The 21,336-nt window shown below is 40.4% G+C and overlaps 1 protein-coding gene across 2 annotated transcripts in view; it reads right to left on the reverse strand.

The window, feature by feature from the left end:
- pcxb (pyruvate carboxylase b) overlaps positions 1-21,336 on the reverse strand; it is a 291,593-nt gene that overhangs the window by 256,385 nt on the left and 13,872 nt on the right. For both annotated transcript variants that reach the window (XM_084924410.1, XM_084924409.1), the window contains exons 3-9: positions 19,747-19,840; positions 19,029-19,119; positions 17,044-17,209; positions 15,942-16,087; positions 12,137-12,254; positions 10,282-10,349; positions 7,819-7,902 (exon numbers count right to left, since the gene is read on the reverse strand). In XM_084924410.1, the coding sequence (XP_084780536.1) occupies positions 7,819-7,902; positions 10,282-10,349; positions 12,137-12,254; positions 15,942-16,087; positions 17,044-17,209; positions 19,029-19,119; positions 19,747-19,840 (767 nt within the window). The remainder of the gene's footprint in view (positions 1-7,818; positions 7,903-10,281; positions 10,350-12,136; positions 12,255-15,941; positions 16,088-17,043; positions 17,210-19,028; positions 19,120-19,746; positions 19,841-21,336) is intronic.

Raw genomic sequence — 21,336 nt, forward strand, 5'->3', positions numbered from 1 at the left:
ACAGACATCAATAAACCTCAACCTATGACTACTCATATACCATCACATTTTAATATAGGATGATCACACACACACACACACACACAATAAAAAAGGATCATTACAATAAAGAGTACTTGGTGAATTATAGCTGCCAAAGAAAACAGGTTTAAAAAAAAAAAATGCATACAAACCAGACATGAAAAAGTAATTTATAATACCAAGAGTCTGGTGGCAACATCCCAGCCAAGTCTCACCTAAAAACTACCATATAGCTGCTCCAAGAGTGGAGTTATTTTCAGTCAATATCTCATGAAGCTGAAAGGCTGTAAACAGCTTGATGGCAGGGTGTCAGACCGGGGAGAGTACCATCATGGTGGTACTAGTGTAGAAAATGAGGTAGAAAATGAGGAAAGTGTAACTAAGTATGTTATCAGTCAGACAGTTCACAAAGCTTAAATAGGTTTTTTTTTCCCCAGTATATCTGGTGTTGTGGTTTTAAGTTCAGAAATTCAAGCTCGTCTTATTTGTCTAAGAACTGCAATGAAACTGTTAACATTTCGCATTTATTTTAGGCGCTCTCATTTTGTGGTCAAACAACCCTTTCCTTCATATTCAGAGCACCTCTGAGTTTTCCAATAGGCTCAAACTCACTTTTAGTTTTGTTCAGCTTGAGCCATGATGTCAGGAAGAGCCTTTATTTCATTTATTTTTTTAAAACAAAGCCAGTCAGAAAAAATGTAAACAAGAGTGTTTTCTGCAGGAGAACCTGTTGAAACAACCCTATGTGCATGTGTGTTTGACACAGACGCTCCCTGCACTGATGTGATGCAGCCATCTCTGGGTGATTCATTTCACCTCTTCATGTCTGCATCTGCACCTTCAAACATCTGGCAGAGACCAGCCGTGGCCCTTCTAAGACAGGTTTCATCTCAAACACCCCCTCGTGTTTTTCACATTTTATTTAAGAAAAAAAAAAGTTAAAGGGAAATTCCTCTTTCAAAAAAAAAAAAAAAAAAAAATGATATAATAAAGTCACATTGATATCCAGATTACAGTTACTGACCAAAATAATGAGAACTATGTTTTCCCCCAATCAAGCAGCGCTGCCGTAAACTACACAGAACCACACTCTTGTTTTACGTGACACTGTGTCTCTTCTGAACGTTTGAAGGAGAGGATATTCAGTACTGTTCATTGATGCAGCAAAAACGGATCAGAATTAATCTGTTGTCAAACACAGTAAATCTAACAGATGATTTATGCATAGCCAGTCAGCAACAACCACTTAGTCTATACTCAATAAGTCAGATCTCCTCGGGCAGTCGCTGCAGCTCTGGAAATGCTAGAGTGTAACAGAATTTGTCAAATGTAATGTGCAGTGTCTGAGACATGTTACTTTATGTCTGTCTACTTATCACAGGACTGTGGAGCATATGTGCAATAAACCACAGCCCATCAGCGCACAGATGTTGCACGCTTGCAAGCACCGAAAAACTTCATGGTCAAACTGGGAATTTATACTCAAATGCAGATATTCAACTTTATTTCCATCATAAAACTCGTGTCCACCAAGCAAAGACAGATGGGCTTCACTGCAGCTTTTTCTTTATTAACTCATTGCAGAAGTAAACGATATAGGACACTACTGCTGCACATCACATATCAAGAGGTATTAAAAAAAATAAATAAAAAAATAAGCCAAGCAGTACATGGATGAATGAGCGAGCAATGATGCACCCAATCAGTGGGCCCATCACTGATTATTAAAATCTCACTGCTATAGTGAGACACATCACTCGAATCTAATCAGGACTGGCTGGGATATACATGGGCTGGTAAAAAGAAATGTCAGCTGTAGACCTTTCACTGAAACAGACAAAACATCAGAAGCCAGAACCCCCCCCCCCCCAAATCCTTTTCCAGGCATGTATACAAAAATCAGCTGTTTGAACAGCAGATAACACATAAGAGCACAGAGGCATGGTTTGACAACATCTGATTTTCTTGTGAGATCTGACTCTAATGGCTGCAGGAAGTTACTCCAGCTCTCAGCAGAAGGGTTTGAGCTCAGTGTTGCCAGGCAACTTTGTTCTCCAGGACATTCTATCAGGAAATGTTGTGACCTGTATCGAGTTCAAAGACTGCGCCGTTTCTCTGAAAGACTCTGATGGAGGCAGCTGATAATGGAAGGTGTGTGATATGTACAGATGGCAAAAATGATTTTGGGGGGGGGAATAAAAAATATAAAAGCAACACTATGGAGCCGCCATTAAAACCAGATGAGAGAAACAGCAGGTGTGTGAATGAGAAGGGGAAAAAAGATACATTTATACAATGCTATGAAGTAGGATTCAAATCCCCAGAGTTTATATTGTGGAATCTGATATTAAACTGTCACATATCCACTAAAATGTTACATCAAATATCCAGAGTAAATACAAGAATTAAATAATGCTGCTTGTTGAAGCAAGAAAGCATAAACGCCCAAATCAAAAAACAAAACATGTCAATATGGATGTCTTCATTAGGTTTTGAATCTAGAAAAAGTTGAGTCTGTATTGACCAACGAATCAGATGCTTTCTTCTTGATGTCATACTAAAAATGAGACCGCATCAAATCTGGTATTGCTGCATAATTTGGCAGAAATCTAGTACGTACAGAGACTAAAGGAATACAAGCCCATACAAGGACTGTGCAAGCAGGTAGTTAAACATGCAATCAAAATGATGGCTAAACATCGCTTGAATATGTACCACCACCTCATTTGTTCAAGTCTCCATTAAACCAAGAACTCACTAAAGACTGAACTGACTTTAGCTTTTGTGTCTCTAGCCCTAATAGTGTTTTTATTAATGTATGGATATACGCTCAGATACTTCATTAAGTACGCCTATTCAGCTACTCTAAATGCAATTATCCAGTCAGCAAATCAGACTGAAGCAAATTGATTAATTTCAGCATGTAGACATGGTCAAGACTATGTGATGAAATTCAAACAGAGCATAAGAATGGGGAAGAAAGGTGATTTAAGTGGCTCTGAGCGTGCCATGTTTGTTGGTGCTACACAGGCTGATCAGAGAATTTGAGAAACTGCTTATCTGCTAGGATTTTCCTGCACAACCATGTCCAGTGAAAAAGAAAACATCCAGTGAGCAGCAGCTCTCTGGGCAAAAATTACTTGAAGCCGCAGGTCAGAGGAGAACAGCCTGACTGCTTTGAAGTTATAAGGGAACAGTAACACATACCTAGTTGTCATAACCAAGTCATGCAGAAGAGCATTTCTGAGCACACCTTGAATACTGAAGCAGATGTGCTACAGTAGCATAAATGCAACACTGGACGTCACTGCAAAACAGCTAAGAACAGGACAGACTACAAATACATCTCAAAATTATTGTATCAATTTATAAAATCCCACGTCGCCTCATTCTCGAGTTACAGCATTCAGTTATAGCACCATCCCAGGGTCAGAAATTGGTATACGCAACATGAAAGCATCCATCTCCGTATGGAGTTGAGTTCACTGTACACAAATGCCATTTTAGAGCACACCTTTGGTATATGTGGGTAAACGGGAGATTTTCATCATGGATGTGTGTGACAAATCTATGTGATACCATCATGTCAGTGTGGACCATAACCACCTAGTTTAATCTACGGCACAAAGAATTAAGGCAGCTCTAAAGGGCAAAACGGGGTCCAAGCCAGAGCTAGAAGGGTGTAAGCAATGAAGTGGCTGGTGAATGTAGTTTTATAGACACACAGTGTAGTTAGAGGACAATACTTTTTAATGTTCTTCTTTTATGATTGCAGCTTTTATGATCTCATTCTTATACACAGAAACAGATTGTGGCACTTTACGCTTCTTGAGGGGAAATTTGTGCAAAGTCTACTGAAGTTACAGCCAGTCTAACTGCTAATAATCCCCCTACACTTCATTGCTAGTTTGACTCTAGTTGTTGCTGTAACTAGAGTCAAGCTCTTCTGGTTATAGCAGATCAGCCTGCCCGACTATGCCGTGGTGGAATTTCAGCCCACTCTTCACTGCAGAGTTCCTTTCTTGAACCCACATCTTGAGCAGGCCACTGACAAATTCTAATTTTAACTCTCGCTCACAACCGTTAACTTCAGCTTCAACTCAACTTCATTCTCATTCTGAATTTTCTAGTAGAGCAGAATTCAGGTTACCCCCTCAGGTGTGGCACTTCACCTTCCTCTGAAGCAGCCAAGTATCCCAGCAACGCTGCCACATGTGCGCTTAACTTCGGTATAATGTCCGAGTTTGTGGAATTTCAAGACAATTTAACGTTCCACTCGGCTGAAAGAACACTCTGCTGAAAGGTTTGAGCATCATCAAAATGCATCGTGACAGCAGCCTCCTGGGTTAACAGTGTTCTTCACCTCACAGTTCTTACATCGACTGAATTTTTTTCCAAGTGTCACTCAGATATTTCAAACCTCAGATTTCAGGACTTGACTAAGAGGCGCCCGACTTTAACATCTTACTATTGGAGAATTTCAGACAGTCAATCACATCCAGGAAGGTTTATTATCGTCTTTAATCATAGACATGTGTCCCTAGAGACATACAAAGAGCTTGATAATCCTTTTCTTACATATTTTAAGAATATGCCCTTTGTCTAAGCCAAATATTACACTCTTGTGTTTCAATTTTAAAACTTTGTGCTTGCTCTCTGCCTTTTTTTGAAGTTCTGAAATCACAACAAATAAAACTATCCAGAAGTTATTTGACGTGTGGCTCCATTTTCACATTTGATCAGATGTGCACATTTTAAAAAAAAAAAAAAAAAAAAAAAAAAAAAAGTTGTTTGAAGATTTGACACAAACAAAAAGTAAACACAAATCAAACTGTTATACTTTTTCACAGAATCAGATTTGCATGTGTGAGCTTGTTTGAGTCGGCAAGAGGATGAATTGGTTTTACTGAGCACATCTTTTGGCCAGATATCGGGAGGAGTAGGAATAAGGAGGACAGACATAATAACAATGTAATGTCTCATACAAAATGCTATTAAATTCAGTGAGTTCCTCATTAAAATGAAAAGACATTAATCAAAATGAAAACTGAAACCAAGATGTCTACCATTTCCAGGACAGAACTGAAAGAAAGTATAATCAAGCATGGGTATGTAGAAATAATATGAGTATTCCAGTGTGGGTTATAAGATCTTGCATCACCTTACTTTCACACACATGCATGCACAGGCTGTGACACATGCACACACCCATTAATAATTCTGAAGTAAGCACCAGAGTGCATCCTCAGCATTGCTAAGGGGGTGTTTCAATACCCGAGGTGAGAGCAGGGCTCAGCTCTGAAGTGGAAGCCTCACTGTGGAGACTGACTTAAAGTGAAATGCAGTCACAACACATAGCAGAAAAATGCAAGAACAGTGGTGGGGGAGCAAGTGTGGAAGGAAGAAAATGAAAGGTGATGCAGAGAAAAAGTGAGACCCCTGGTGATAATCTACAAAGGCTGCAGGTCTGTGAGACTTTCTATTCACCTTTGTTCTACTTTGCAAAAAAACTAAGCGGGATGAGCACTCAAGCTCTGTATGCAATAAACCGAAGAGGTAAAATCCAAACATTTATACGACTACTGTTACAACTTTAACATGTAAAGAACGTAAAATAATCTTTTTAAAAAGAGCCTGTTGCCTCTTACCTGGCCTGAACCCAGAGAGGAAGAAGGGGAGGGGGGGGGGACGCAGACCAGTCACACTAAAGGTTGTAACAGTTTCAAGTTACCAATTAACCTAGCAGTCATATTTGGACTGTGGTTGCAAGTTCGAGTAGAGAACAGAGAAGTCATGCCAGCACAGGAAGAACGTGCAATATCCACCATAAAGTCCACAGCTGGCCAGCAGATTCAAGGCTTCCTGCTGTGACATCAGTGCCAACCGCTGTCCCACAAAAAGCACAACATGTTCATCTTGTCAGACTGAAAGTTAACCAGTTACATTTTTAAAAATCAGCATCAGCAATATGCCTCATCCCTTTATTACAAGCATAAGGAGATCAGCAACAATGGCAGGCACCAACCAAAGCTATCATAATACAGCAATTCTGGATACACTGCAGATAAGTCATCTATGACCAAGACCATTACCTGTAACTGAGGTCTTAAACTGTAGATCAGCGGTCCCCAACCACGGACTGATACCGGTCTGTGAGTCATTTGGTACCGGGCCGCAAGAGTTGAGGCTCGGGTGTGAAATTTATGGTTTTAGCGTTATTTTATTATTATTTTTTTTTAATTGTTTTTATCGTTAACTCTGTTTCCCTGGGTCTTTTCCCATGTGTTAAGAATAAATCTTTTTTGGTACCAGTACTGGTTTTATTTTGTTGTATTTATCCACGACCCCTTAAAGGCCAGTCCTTGAAAATATTGTCAGACATACACCAGTCTGTGGGGCAAAAAAGGTTGGGGACCACTGGTATAGATTATATTCTTCAACTGTAACGATGCATCAAATAATTAGATTACTGACTTTTTTCCTGCCCTGACGTCCACTCAATTGCCAGTCTCCTAATCATTTTCTAAGTGCCACCACGGGGAGACAAAGTATTGACTCTGGAGAGGTAAACTGGCAGGAGCACCTGCATGTTTGACTAAAAATATATTTGGCGCCAGTGTATCACTAACATATTGAAAGAGAAAGCAATATAATATATTTTATTGATGTTGTCACACTTTTTTTACCATTTGTATTTTACAGTTATTTCTATTTCTGCACTGACGAGTGAAGACACTACATTTTGTCGTATTTAAGTCAGCTGGGAACAAAATAAATAAAAAACGGGTATGTGCATGAGCATGCATGCATGCTGTACTCTTGTTGGCACCTGTCATCCTCACACCAGAGCGACATCACTCTCATTTCAAGCTGTAATATGCAGTCAAGAGCTCGCCGCTGCTGCTCTTAAACACACAAGGAGACATGGTTTGTCACTTTAGGCAGACGAGCTGGGTGATGTTGATACGATTACTGGAGGAGGAGGGAAAAAAAAAAAAAAAAAAAAAAAAACCTCACTGCTAGAGCAAGGTCACATCACCAGTCTTACATAACGATCAGTAACAAAGATCATTCTTCAGCAAATCACCATCCCCGTCTCCAACCTCCTCCCTCATCGCTCCTATCCATTCCTCAACTGGACCATTACCCGAAAAGGCCATTTCTTGAAATCTGAGAGATGAGGCTCGACTTAAGTGGCGCTGTCATAGTTGAGCCAACTTTTCAATGATTTAAAAAAAAAAAAAAAAAAGGCTAAACACAAGGTGAGATGCTCTCCAAATGTTCAAACACTCATATTCACAACTGCATCCTCAGTCTACACTGCTGACATCCATTTCCACCCATTTTCAAATTACAATTTCATTTTCACATTTAGGTAAAGCGCCAACATCCCCTTCTTTAAAAAAAAACAAAAAAAAAAAACAACAAAATCACAGGTAGTCGGCACATTAAAATTCTTGGGCAGTATCCCGTTGTCTTGCAGACCAATTATAGACAGGAAAGTGAATTGTATGGGGAATTTGCTCAGGCTTCTTAAAAACAACCCGATGGTTGACAGTACTCGCCAGGAAAGCCTTTTCAGTTTCAGTGAGCCATTTCTTCCCCAGGCTGCCAACTTTTCATAACAAGTGTTCTAAACTTAACGCTGCACATTCGACACACTGAAACCTGCTTTCACAGTGTGCAGAGCAAACGTCGCGTCCAAATGTAGAAGCTGTCTTCACATCAGGACACAACTGCAACTGGAGGGGGGTGGGGGGGGGGGGGGGGGGGGCTGTATGGGTAAAGCAGCCTTACCTGTCTGGCAAGGTTGACAGCATCCGCGTGAAGACGATCTCTGAGATGAGGGTCCAGCTGGAACGCCGGTGCAATCTCCACAACCTTCAAATCAATAGGACCATCAATATTCCAAACATCAGGAGGAAAATGAACATATAAAGTAAATGATGACTGCAGTGTGTACTGGCTATAGTATGCATCTTTAGATTGGACCCCTGTAAGCCTCACTTTCATGACACAATCTGAAACCTCCTGGGATAAATGAAGGCTCAAAACACACAGACAAAACAGGAAGAGGATAGCACTTTTGTTTTCCCAGCATCTATTAATAACTTTCCCCACAGAAATGTAGGACAGTGAATCATCCGGAGAAACTGCAGAAAACCTGATTGACAAAAAGCAGCCCTGTTACCAAGGGAGCGTGACAGAAACCCAAACTAAAACGGGGGTTAAACCCTCAGGTGAGCAGTCACCAGACAAAGACAACAGGACTGGAGGCGGGGTCTGGATGTATCCACTGCCTGTAGTAGACCTCGATTATTAGTAGATTAGCAGCCCTTGAGGCACTGAGAGACACGGATGCTAATAATTCATTCTGACACTTCTGGAGGAATCTGGATTCAACTAAATCACAACACTCAGTTCTGATTCATTTAGCCCAACACAGGATAAAAATTTGCCTCTTAATTCTCTTAGACATTAGTGGTGCATTCGATAAGCCCGAAAGCAAATGGCTTTATTAACGAACCGCTGAAAGACACGTGCAATTTAAAACCCTACCAAGGTTGTATGACTGAGTAATTAGCCATGGTGATGACTTTACACTATTTGAGGGGCATCTACAACTAGTAACAACATTTAAAAAAATAATAATTAAAAAGAAAAAAAATTTGAAATATGGAACACGATAACTGCACATCATCATCCATTATGTTGACCTGCTCTGTAAGCCTTTTTTGGGTGGATAGGCAGCGTGTAGCAGGCTTATTTTCATGGTAAACAGCGTTGATGAGAGTAAAGCTGTGGGTGATGAATCAGAACAATGAGCTTAAAGATGCTTAAATGCTCCAGAGAGCTGCTGGGTACTGCAGAGTTGGCAGATAATTGCCTATTGGTTCATTACTAGAAGTGGCTGTTTACCCGTAACACAGAAATGTAATCTATTGTTTATAAGGAATGGTGCTTCTTGAATTTTCTATAGTGCTTACAAAAGTGCTCCCAAAGCCCCAGATTTCACTGTATTTCACTATAAGACAAACTAATAAACCTACTTCACCCATTATAGTCAATACTATAATTTGTCTTTTTATTTTCCACGCTTGATAGAGTTTGTCATTTAAGCGTTAGTGAAACAGAGTGAGCAGATTATCTTGGTTATGCACAGCCTTGTGTGTAGTGTGGCTGCTGGGTGGCTGGGGATCACTACGCTGGAGCCTGATCCATTTCTTTTCACTGCGTCAAACAAGTCGACCCATCAGGGCAGCTCAGTTCAAGGCAACGTGACCCGTCACAAATTTTAAAATAAGTGAAACCCCTAGAACTCAATAAAATCTCTATCAAATCTTAATGCCATAAAGAAGCCTCTCTCCAAGTAAGAGTAGCACTTCTGCGACATAAAGAAAACTAAAAATATCCCAGCTGCGCTCTGCCATCCCAAATCTACTTCAACAAGCGACTATTCTTGTTTCTGAGATTGAAAGAGATCTTAGATTAAGGGCAAAGGCAGATTAAGGCTGCCAGAATCAAAGACCAGCAGCTCTAGCATGAACAGAGCCACTAATATGATTATCATCTGTAATTTGATTAAAGGGGAAAGGAAGAAAGTGATGAAAACGCATGATTAAAACTGCTCTGAGGTGACAATATGTAATGAAATATTACACATGTTAATCAGCTTCCTCTGATGAAAGCACTGCTACATTGAGTGATTAGATGGCAATTTCTATTTCTATTCCCCCTTTCATCTGATATTCAGTCATTTTTGTTAATTTAATAATCAGGTGATGCCGTAATACCTCATTTCTCTCCAGTAACTGTCCGATGAATGCCCGCCTGATTAATATGAATGAATTTAAACGTTCTCAAAGAAACTGCTTTTGTTGATCCAAGTTGATTTGTCGGAGGATTATGCAGTTACTGCCAAGACTCCCATTCACACAGGATTAACAGTGGATAATTTTTATTGGAGTAAGATCCTCTTACCCCCTGCAGCTTAGAGCTTTCTATGACACTCAGGGCCACCTGTGCTATATTAACCATTAACAGGGTACGCCACTAAATTAGCCCATTTCCTCAAATAAAAGGAGAACTAAACACTACAGTCTATTGTAAATTCTCAGCAATGCATGCACATCCAATCCATGCTTATGACTTATTTCAGGCCCACCCACCATTATCAGGCACTTCATATTAACCTACTTAATGAAGCAACGCCGCAAATAAAATCTTAAATGAAAACAAAGACGAAAAAGAGGGCATCACCTTTTGGTGTCTCCGCTGAATGGAGCAGTCTCTCTCGTAGAGGTGGATGACATTACCATACTTATCGCCTGAGGAAAGACAAAGATGTAAGTGAGGAAATAACAGAGAAAGCAATTTTTAAAAAGTAGATAAGCAGCAGTATGAGAACAAAGAGCAGTGTAAAGAGACATTTTCTTGATACTCGTTTGGTACCGGCCCACGAGAGTAAAATTTATGGTTTTCAGGGTTTTTATCGTTAACTTTTTATCGTTAACTCTGTTTCCCTGGGTCTTTTTCCCGTGATGTAGTTGTGCGTCTTATTTTGAAAAAAATATTTGCGCGTTACCATAGTGACCAGAGAGCATTAAGGGGCAGAGAGGAGGATGTTACTTCTCAATGTTGTTGGCGCATTTCAAGAGGATACCGCTAATAAAGTTACAATTACAGTGAATTCGCATCTATCATTATATTTACACAATACCACTATTTTGTTGTAATTATCCACGACACCTTAAAGGACTTAAAAAAAATGTTGGGGACCGCTGCTTTAGAGTGACCACAAACAGCTTTTTGCTACAATTACAGCATCAGATTTGATCGATTGCTACTGCAGATCAGAGCTTTTAAACTGAATATGAGATGAAATGATGAGTAAGACACTTTATGTCAACACAAGGCAGGCTTCTTTTAGTGGCATTATTACTTAACAGGACTAAAAAGATAAGACTGATAGTTGAGAAGCTAGCTAAATGAAATTCCACAGATTTTACTTAAATGGTTTGATGTGCAAGAGTTCATTAAAAGACAATGCAGTCAAGACAGTAGAGCCCTTTTTCTTCACTTATTTATTCCCCAAACACTTTCTAGATTGGTCCTTTTCTCTACGATAACAATGACATTTTTTAATTTGACTTCCTCAAATTTCTCCTTTTGTTCAAATGATTCAAAATCAAAAGCTATTCAGTGGCTCACAGTAGTGAACCATTTTGTTGTTACAGCTCTTCATCTGTAACAATTTTACTGAAAATTACTGCAGTTAATGGACCATCAAAACCCTTTCAGATCAACTTTTCCAAATAATCATTTAAACTGTTAGTCATCACAATCAACTTGCAGAATAGAATACGAGCAAACACGCGAACCGCCATTTGTTGAGTTAAAACAGTCCAATAACTACAAACTATCACAGTTTAACTGCACTACTTAATGTTGCATACCTCCGAAATAGTTCTTACAAATCTAACAGAAGCGAGGATCGATGGAAGCTGGGCAGAAAATGCAAAAATAAATACATCTCCTGGTTAGATTTTTGGAAAAGAATAAGAAGAAATGAAACTGGATGGCAAAGGGATGAGACAAGAAAAAAAGAAGAGAATATTAAAGGGAGACCCAGAGAGGAAAGTGGAGACTGAAGGATTGTCAGAATTCAGAGGGCTGGCAAAGACATGGCTGTTAGCAGGTAATTCAGAAAATTCACAAAATCCTTTGCAAGCCCCAAAGAGAGCAATTAATCACAGTGAACATGCACACGCACGCACACGCGATTAGCTATGGTAAATTCTGAATGCCACCTTGTGTATGTGTGGCCATGGAAACATGCAGACACCTCTGTGCAGTACAGGCACTTCCTGTAAGTGTCGGTGTTGGATTTCAGTACTGTAATAGAGTGCTTACAGAGTTACATGCACTAAAATAAGATGTAATGGCTGGAGAATAAATCATCTTCCCTCTCCTTGTTCATCTGCTTCACCTCCTCCCTTAGCACTCTTAGATTTCAAGGGCTACAATGCAGTTTGCCTTCTTAATGAAACTCAGATAAATATAAACCAGATAAATAGTTAAAAGGCAAACGTAAATGAAGTCAGAGTGCACTTACCAAGGATCTGTACTTCGATGTGCCTCGGCTTTTCAATAAATTTCTCGACAAACAAGGCTCCGTTCCCAAAAGCCGTCAGGGCTTCAGAGTAGGCCCGCTGGTAATTCTCCTCAAGTTCCTGACAAACAAGAGAAATCCATACATGTCCGAGTTAGTTCAACCGTTCAAGAGACAGTCCCAGCAAACTAATGCTTTTCAAATGTATGGAGTGGTATTATTCGTGTTATTTAGACAACTGCTGTTCCCTTTTGCACATAATATTTTATTTGTCCCGACAGAAATGTTTACATTCCCTTAGAGAGTAAGACGGGACACAATATCTCTGGAAGATCACAGTCCACCATGTTCAAGGTCACGACTCCATCTGTGTTTGTCAGTCTGCAAAATTCTGCCAGCCAATTCAGTCTCCTCTATGGAGGAAAGACACAAATCACAACCACGCGCCCTTCCCCTGAGCCTCAGGAAAGGAAACTCAAGTCCATCCTCAGCTGTCATCTCATAGCCTTGACAAAAAAAATGCATTTGGAGGCACAACTACAACATTCAAGGGAACTGCAGACGTCATCAGTGCTGCTAAAAGCAGTGTGTCAAAGAAAAGGGCAGAGATGGCACAAAAGGAAGCCACAACTTTCAAAGAACAGGAAATTATACAACTAATACATAAATAAGCCTTTAAATATCTGATCAGACTCACAGGCTACCAATAAGGGGACAATCAAATGATTTGGAACCAAGCATTCACCAACTGGCTTTGTCACCACTTAATCAGGTGATCATGGACTGAAGTTAGTGCTTCGAGCACAGGAAGAATAGCTGCTTTGCTAGTACGTCTACATCTCATCCAGTCATCATTCCTGCAAACTTAACACAACTGAGAAACCAGAAAAACCTGCTAGTTACTGTCAGGGACTCCCAAGTCTGACTGAATGCAACACTTTGCGGAAAAAAACATGGTTCAAACTTGCTCAATTACATTGTCATTCACGAGCCTGTAGGTGCAAGAGGACTTTTGAAAGACTGGGAAACTTTTGAAGATCGCATTTGTACTCCTTCCACATCTTCTCAGTGCATCGTCAGCTCTGGCCACTGGAGCTTTGATGCTTGCCATTCCCTCGTCCTCTTTCACTTCTTTTGGAAAGCGTATCACATCAATCTTAGAGGGTGGAAATACTAAAATCTAGCACACTAGCTTATCTTAGCCTTGCTTATCAGTAAACATACACATCTCATCCTACAATATGTTGAGAATATTAGCTTCTGTCTGTTAATTCAGCATACAAATGACCTACGAGCTGGCCTTAATGGAATAAAAAGTCAACCTACACATTGTTGCTCGGCGGTCCCAACAGTACAGAGAAACCTCTTTACAATTTCCTCACATCGTATCTGCTGGAGCTGCTGAGGCCCTTGTGACTCAACTGAATAACTAGAAATGTCAACAACTAATTAATTAGACTGGGGTACAACTCAGAAAAAGGTCACACTTTCCAATGTGTTGCCGACTTGCAAGGCTCGATGACTACAGTAGGACGCAACGCTGCCACTACTCATGTAGATCAGTAACAGTGAATAAAGCCGGGCTTACATTTAAACTGACACTCGTCAGTGTAACTCGTGTTTCTCGATCCAGGCTTTAGTAAATGTTTCGGGCAGCACATCCGCCCAACGACATGATACGATACAAATAGGAGAGAGTGATCTGGTTAATCTGAGGGCCAAGTAAACACGTTAAACCATTTATGGTACTTATTCTTGAGAAATGTTTGCAGTTTAAAGGATAACATTACAGTGCTCAAAGGGTCATCAGGGAATATTATAATCAAGGGGCAGCAATGACGCTCCCGCCGCTGTCCTGATATTGCTAACGCTAGAAACAAAGCAACCTCGAGGCATGCACTAAAATAGGGGTGATAACTTGACACTTCCTGGTGTTTAAAGGCATAAAAGCCCCTTTGAGGGACACATTTTGAGAAAAATAAAATAAAAATCACATCTCTGGCTTCTTTTTAACCCTCTATAATTTCTAATATTATGTAATAAAACAGAAATAATGACTTAACACAATTCCCCTCATATTGAACAGTGTCGAGATAAACTGTACCGTCTCCGCTTGGCCAAGTCGCCAATAGCAATCAACTGAGGTTATGAGGTTAAAGTACAGCTATCCTGATTTTTTTTTTTTTTTTTTTTTTTTTTTAAAACAAGCATTTCCCAAAACACCAAACATCAGCCAAGCATCGACGCTGAAAAGCTTAATGAATGTATTTTAAGGGACTCTTGTGAGGTTAACGGTCTGTAACCAGCACAGTTATAACAAAGACGCTCACCATACTCAATATAGATGAAATAAAACAGCAGAAGCACCATTTACGCAGGCCATCACTGCACTTCTTGAATTATTAATGACCACTTTGTGGGTCATTTTGTGTCATGTCGGGCTCAGACTGCTGGAGCTTGGGATAATTCGGATATTCAAAGAGAAATCTGATCCCAGACCTCGGTCAGTGACGACAATGACTCGGATTCAGAGTCTTGGTTTGATATTTAGAGTTTAAATCTGGGTGTTTATGACAACACTTTTGCACAACTGAGAGTGCAAAACGAGCCAGAGCGATGAGTAAAAGGGGACATACTTGAAACAGGTTTATGCATCTCTTTATTTTCTATCAATTTTACATTTTTTGAATTACTGTGTTTTAGTAGTGATGCAAATAGATTAATACTGAAATCCCACCAGCTTGGTGACAATTAAGCCCCAATGCTTGATATAGCAGCCTGGGTTTGTCTAGAAACTGTCCCCTGTAGAAAGTCTAGACTGTCCAGTCAGTCACATGAAGGCAAAACTGCCACGGGAAAAAAAACAAAAAAAAACAAACACAAATTCCACCAGGCCTATGAGAAACCACACCGCATTATCACCACAGGCTTGAGGAGGGAAAATCCGCCAGCATCACTAAATGAGCAAATTTTGCTGGCTAACTGGCTAGGTCGCACAGGCACGTGTGGCTGCACTGAGCGGAGGTTTCCACCTCCATAGCCAAAGGGTTTTTCTGAATGTGGTTCTGCAGTTCATTTACTGAAACTCTTCAACAAACTACATTTTTAAGGCCGAGTTTTGAAACATACTTGCAGGCACTAAAGTTGGGAAAATAAACAGAAATATTGGGAAGTCCAGTTACTCCTGATTGCGTCATTGTTTTACATACAGTCTTGCTGAAAAACAAACGATCTGTGTCGGCCAGTCTTTTTGCACCAATCTCACATTTTATATCCAGAAAACACTTTTGAGCCAAGAGATGAATCTAAAATTCCAACTCCTGTAATATGGGCCCACAATAAGATTATGCTACCTATTTTGACAATCTTCTGCTATTTATATACTCTGTTTATATTTCAGTTATTAGTATCAAGGACATGTTGAGACATTTTACTGTTATGGACCAAAAAAAAAAAAAAATCATTTAAAAAAAAATCAAAAAGGTAAGACGCATGAAATCAGTTAACTGTCCATTTTTTATTTTAAACCGTGAGAATACTTTAACTGTGCCTGCTGGACAGCCTCCAATTATACTCACTTAAAAGAAAAGGGAAAGAGCCAAACAGAAATCACTCAGACTCCTTCACTAAGTGACCGAGCCACTTTCGGGGCACAGAGTGATTGGTGCCCAGTTTGAGATTTTCAAGCAATTTCAACTCGATTCAAAGCAAACCGAATGAATAAAAACGAGAAAAAGAAAAGTGTCATTAGGTTGGTCGGTCAAGATGCAGTTTAAACGGCTTCCTCTGACACCATACAAGCGCTCACCTCATATTCTCTGACCACCCTCATGCCGCGACCACCTCCACCATAGGCTGCTTTGAAGATAATGGGGAAGCCGTATGTCTGGGCAAACGCCTGCGCCTCCTGCAGACTTGAGATGGGAGCATCTGTTCCTGGGACCACAGGTACTCCTACACAAGGTTGGGTTTGTGACAAACATTACTTTAAAAAGGATGTCAAATGTTACAGAAGCGGGAAAAAAGGAAAAAAAAAAAAACAAAAAACTCTAGCACCATAATTATGACAGTTACTGATATAATCAAAGAAGATTGGCAGCCATTAAAGACAGCAGTGCAATCTAAGATTCACTTGGTCTTGAAATACTAAATTATTTAGTGGCTCAAAATGACAAAAGCATCCCATTAATAGAAATAGAGCTTGTTAGATTTCCTACAGTTGCATAAAAGAAAAAGAGCATGCTCTTAAAATATTCATCACCTCAGTGAATACAAATTTAATACACGCATTAAAGCGACAGCAAATGCAAAGCCAGAGTGAAAGGTAGATGCAGAGTGATTTGAATTTAAGCCACACTATTACTAATAGCGTCACAAGCTTTACATGCACACTACCAGTCAGCTACGCTTCCATTTTATCATAGTAAGTATACAACTACTACCATCACATAATACACGTTTCCAATTCCATATTTTCTCTTTACTCGAACAGCCTTGTATGACTCAAGGTTCAAAACAATCTTCATATTTTGCAGGGCCTTGGTGCTTCAGTTCATCCTCTGATACAAGCCGTTTCAATTCTCCCTTTGAGCCAACTTTCTTCTGATTTGCTGGCCCTTGCAGAATGAAGGCTTGAATAGCAGGGTTGTGAGGCTGCTGTGCTCACCTGAGATGACCAAATTAAGCACATTTGGCATTTTTAAAAGCCAGGAATATTTACAAAAAGCTGGCAGGAAAGGGGCATTTGGAGGAGTCTGAAGCCTGAGATATTGGCTCGTAGAAATTTCCTGTACTGACTTCATTATTTCAGGCACCTATATCTATCTAGAAAAAGCACAACAGGTCCACTATAATGAGCAAGCCTCAAAGTACATGCAACTGAGCATCATTTTGGGGTGGTCGTATCATACCTGCATTGATAGCCAAGGAACGAGCCTCCACCTTGTCACCCATCTTGCGCACCGTTTCTGGAGATGGTCCAACAAACATCACCCCGGCATCTGAACAGGCCTGAGCAAATTCTGCCCGCTCAGACAGGAAACCATAGCCAGGATGGATAGCATCCACACCGTTGTCCTAAGTAGGCACAGATGGATAGACCTTTTTAAATTCACCCATCCCAGAGAAAGTAAATATAGCTCAGCTAAGCTGCATGAGTTGTGTTAAACAGAGAGCCACTGCAGGCCTCAGTTAGCACTTGGCTGTCTATTAGTGAGACAAACAAAGAGGTGTCACACACTAACCTAAATGCTTTAACACATGCAATCTCATGGTAGTGCAAAGAATTTGTGTTACTTAAAAATGGTTCTGAGTTCATTTTATTCTCATTTCATCTTAGTTACCATTACCTTAATCATCATCATCATCATAATGGACACCAGTAGGAGACTGAGTGAACAGACAGGCGTAGATAATTTGAGGGTCAGCGGGAAGGTATCGAGTAAGTGTACACACACACACACTACAAAGGGTAGCAGACAGATACAGTAGCTGCCGAGGCTGACAGATAGAGCCATCTCTGGATCAGTATGTGCCATCTGCTCTCGGATACAAGGCGGACTATAATTATGGGCTGTCCCGTTGTTAAGGGAGCTGTTACTGGCAGGCCAAAAGAGGCACTGAGCCACACAGAAACATAGCAAGTGCCATGCATGCACACAAGCAGGTAAAAGAAAAAGACAGAAAGAAAAAACCCACAAATGTAGCAAGACGTGGACAGCAGATGAAGATTAACAGAGGTTAATACGACACAGTAGGGTGCACACGTGTGGGCTCACGCATTCACGTCCAACACAACTGTTTTAATTGTCATGCTGGACAATTTTAAGAAAGAAAATCATCATCTTGTTAGCGGCTAAGTGAAGATACATTGTGAACAAGAGGTAAACAAACGAAATATGAAAGGGTGAAAACAGGAACACACAATGCTGGCATGGGCTGGCTGAGCTCTCAGATAGCCAGACGGATTTTAGAGAAATGAGTTGGATGCCAAAGGCTCCCCAACTTGGTTGGCTGACCACATGCCCACGCAGAAAATTATAAAACATGAGAGATTGATCAGAAAAATGATAATGAACAACTGACAGCATATCCTGGAGGGGTGGAGGGAGGATGGGAAAGAGATGCAACAAAGAGCCGATATGATCTACACAGATAAGTGGCACAGGGAAGAGGAGAGGAAGGGAGATGGGAAATGAAAGTGAAAAGGAAGTAAGGAAAGGAGAAACAAGACGGGGAAAAGGAAGAAACAAGAAACTGGACACTAGACACAGATACTGACCATGAAGGAAAACAACAGGGCAGGGGTGTGCGAGTAGAGCATAGAAATACAATGTCCCCTTTTCTTGTGCAAGTAACAAGTGAACAGAAAAGAATCATATTCCAGTCCATGTCCGGTCTCCAGCTAGAAGCTTTGCTCCACTACTGACAGCAAAAGATGAGACTTGCATAGCATGGATTTTCATTTCAGTCAAAGGCAAAAATTCTAAAAAATTCAATTACAGTCAATACAAAAATTAATAACTAGCCAGCAGCGCTTCATCAAATTCTTCATTTAGGGGACCGTTAAGATGCATATGGGCACTGTACATGACAGTGCTGTAAGGAAATGGAGTATGCTGGTCTTAAACCAGGGACAAACGATTGAACTGCTTTCATTTTGGTCAGAACATCAATCTGAAAATAAACTGTTTTATCTGAATTGCCTCATTTTGTTTATTTAACTCCACCGAGAGCCAAAATAATAAGTGAAAAAAAAAATCTGATTATCACATAGCTGTACTTCCCAGTGGCTTTATTATGTCTTTGTTAGCTCTTCCAAGTTTCTCTTGAGACACGTGAACCACCACACAGGTGAAGTAGAAGAGTTACTTTTGTGAAGGTGAAAACTCGTTACCTTGGCAACTTTGATGATGTCTGGAATGTGCAGGTATGCTGCAACAGGTGGCAGGCCTTTCCCAATCAGGTAAGCCTCATCCGCCTTCTGCCTGTGAAGACGAGAACACGCAAAGACTTGCATTAGTGAGACGGAAGGTAGCCAGCTCAAAATATAAATGTATAAAAATCAGGCTGCATGTACAAATATGCACCGGCTTTCAATAAATACTGGACAGGAGTACTTCAGTAAATCAGGTAACCTATAAACATTTAAAACATTACCATGATCAGCGTTTAATGGGTACAATGCTGCATATAAAGAGTGAAATAGAAAATGATGGAATAAAAGTGGAGTTGAATAAAAGCAAACGCATTAGGAAGGAAAAACAGGAACAGGTAGAAAAGTATCCATGTTATATTTGAAGCTCACAAAGAGCCAGATTAGTTTGAGTGCATGTAAACTAAGCTGTGAGATTACCTGAATGTTTGTAATGTCAATACAATTATACTTATGTCCCCACTTAACATCAACTGCAAAACAAAGAACCCACCCAAAGCGCTGGAGCAGAGAAAAATGCTCCCAAGACTCCTTTTCAATTGCCATTACCTCTAATCAGCTGTTAGCATTCTGTAATCAATATCCAGCAGTGGCAGGCGAGACATTTAGCGACACATGCCCGTGAAGCCATCTTTATTTAAAACACTACGGTTCACTCTAACGTAGCACACACTAATACCTGTGCATTTGTCCAGTGTCCTGCTCTGAATACACGGCCACGGTTCGAATCCCCAGCTCGGTGCAGGCTCTGAACACACGGATGGCGATCTCACCTGAAAGACGAGAGGAACACATGTGATGACTCAATGCAGAAGGCGGTTTGGTTTAGCTTTGCCACATCTCATTCTCCAAGCTCCATCTGTTCCCTTCCTCTGTGTTTTCTTTTAATATATTCCCTTTATTATGCAAATGTTTCTTTATTTTTTAGGAGACTGTGTGTAGAGGGAGGCTGTAGTTCTTTCATCATCTAGGTTTTATAAGCACAGACTTTATAGCATTTTATCAACATCCTGTAGCATTTTGCATCTAATGCCTCAGCTGAGAAAAGAAGCCCAAACTTTGGAATGTATTGCATGAAAACAAGACCCATGCAAAAAAAAAAAAAAAAAAAAAAAAAAACGTCAGACACTGCAACAAGTCAACAGTTTTTAACTCAAGTTTGAGAGAACAGCGTAAAATCTCAGCTTCAGACAAGCAAAACGCTCCCTGACTTTTATCTTGCTGTCACAAAAGCCAAATACTTGTTTTTCAAGCAACACGCATTTAGAGGGAGAAAGTTAAGTCGCTGAAAACAAGTAAGCTGTGTTGTTCTTGCTTGAAGGCGAGGACAGCGTTCAAACATTTGTACGGCTTTTAAAAAAAGAAAATAAAAAAAATATGAGGAGAGTAGACGAGCATGAAAGGAGTAAATTCTGGTGAAGAGCAACAGCATGAACATGAAAGGGATGAAAGCGTGAGGGATAAGAGAGAAGAGGACGAGATGTATGGAAAACTGACAGATCAAAATGTAGTTAACTTTAAAAGAACAATCCAAAAAAGAAAAAAGGCACTCGAGCTTGTCTTGAGGACAAAACGCTGTGACAGGAAGTGGGGAACAGAAATGAAAAGAAAGGAGAGGAGTTGCTAAAAGAGCAGAGAGGCTATGGCAGAGACGAGATATGTTTGGTGAAGTGGAATCTGGGCTGATATGATATGATATGATGGTGTGCCCTTATCGCCACATAGGCGCGCGCACACTGCAGCCAAGAACGGCCCGATGCGCTCCAGTGTGAAGAATGTGATCTTATGTGGTGTTGCTATCGCGTCAGGCTGATGTGAAGCGGGGGGGGGGGATGGACAGAAAGCCCCGCTGTGTTCGAGCATGAAGGACAGACCACAACTCATTTGAATCACATGGATGTATTCCAGCAGCTAAACAGAGCCTTTGTGAGATGTATGCATGCATGCAACAGGGGGCCTATAGAGCGCCACGTGCTTTCAAGACCTCCAACAGTACTGGAAACCCATGCACCAATAAAACTGGACTAATGAAACAATGAAGCAAATCAAGCATTTTAAATGTGACTGCAGGAATGAATATAATAAAAGCAATTCTAATAAAAAGCATGAATCTATTTATTTATCACTCAAACACTCTTCATCACCTGACAGAGCAACTAATTGCACGCTGGCTGCCTCTCAAAGCACATCAATGATGTTTATCCCGCCTGTAACAACCGTACTGTGGACTGCTTTGTGTTCAGGAAACTCGGGTTTTCCCTATAATTAC

The sequence above is a fragment of the Perissodus microlepis genome, chromosome 3, assembly GCF_051167445.1.
Source record: "Perissodus microlepis isolate ML-2025 ecotype Zambia chromosome 3, ASM5116744v1, whole genome shotgun sequence".
NCBI classification, from domain to species: domain Eukaryota; kingdom Metazoa; phylum Chordata; class Actinopteri; order Cichliformes; family Cichlidae; genus Perissodus; species Perissodus microlepis.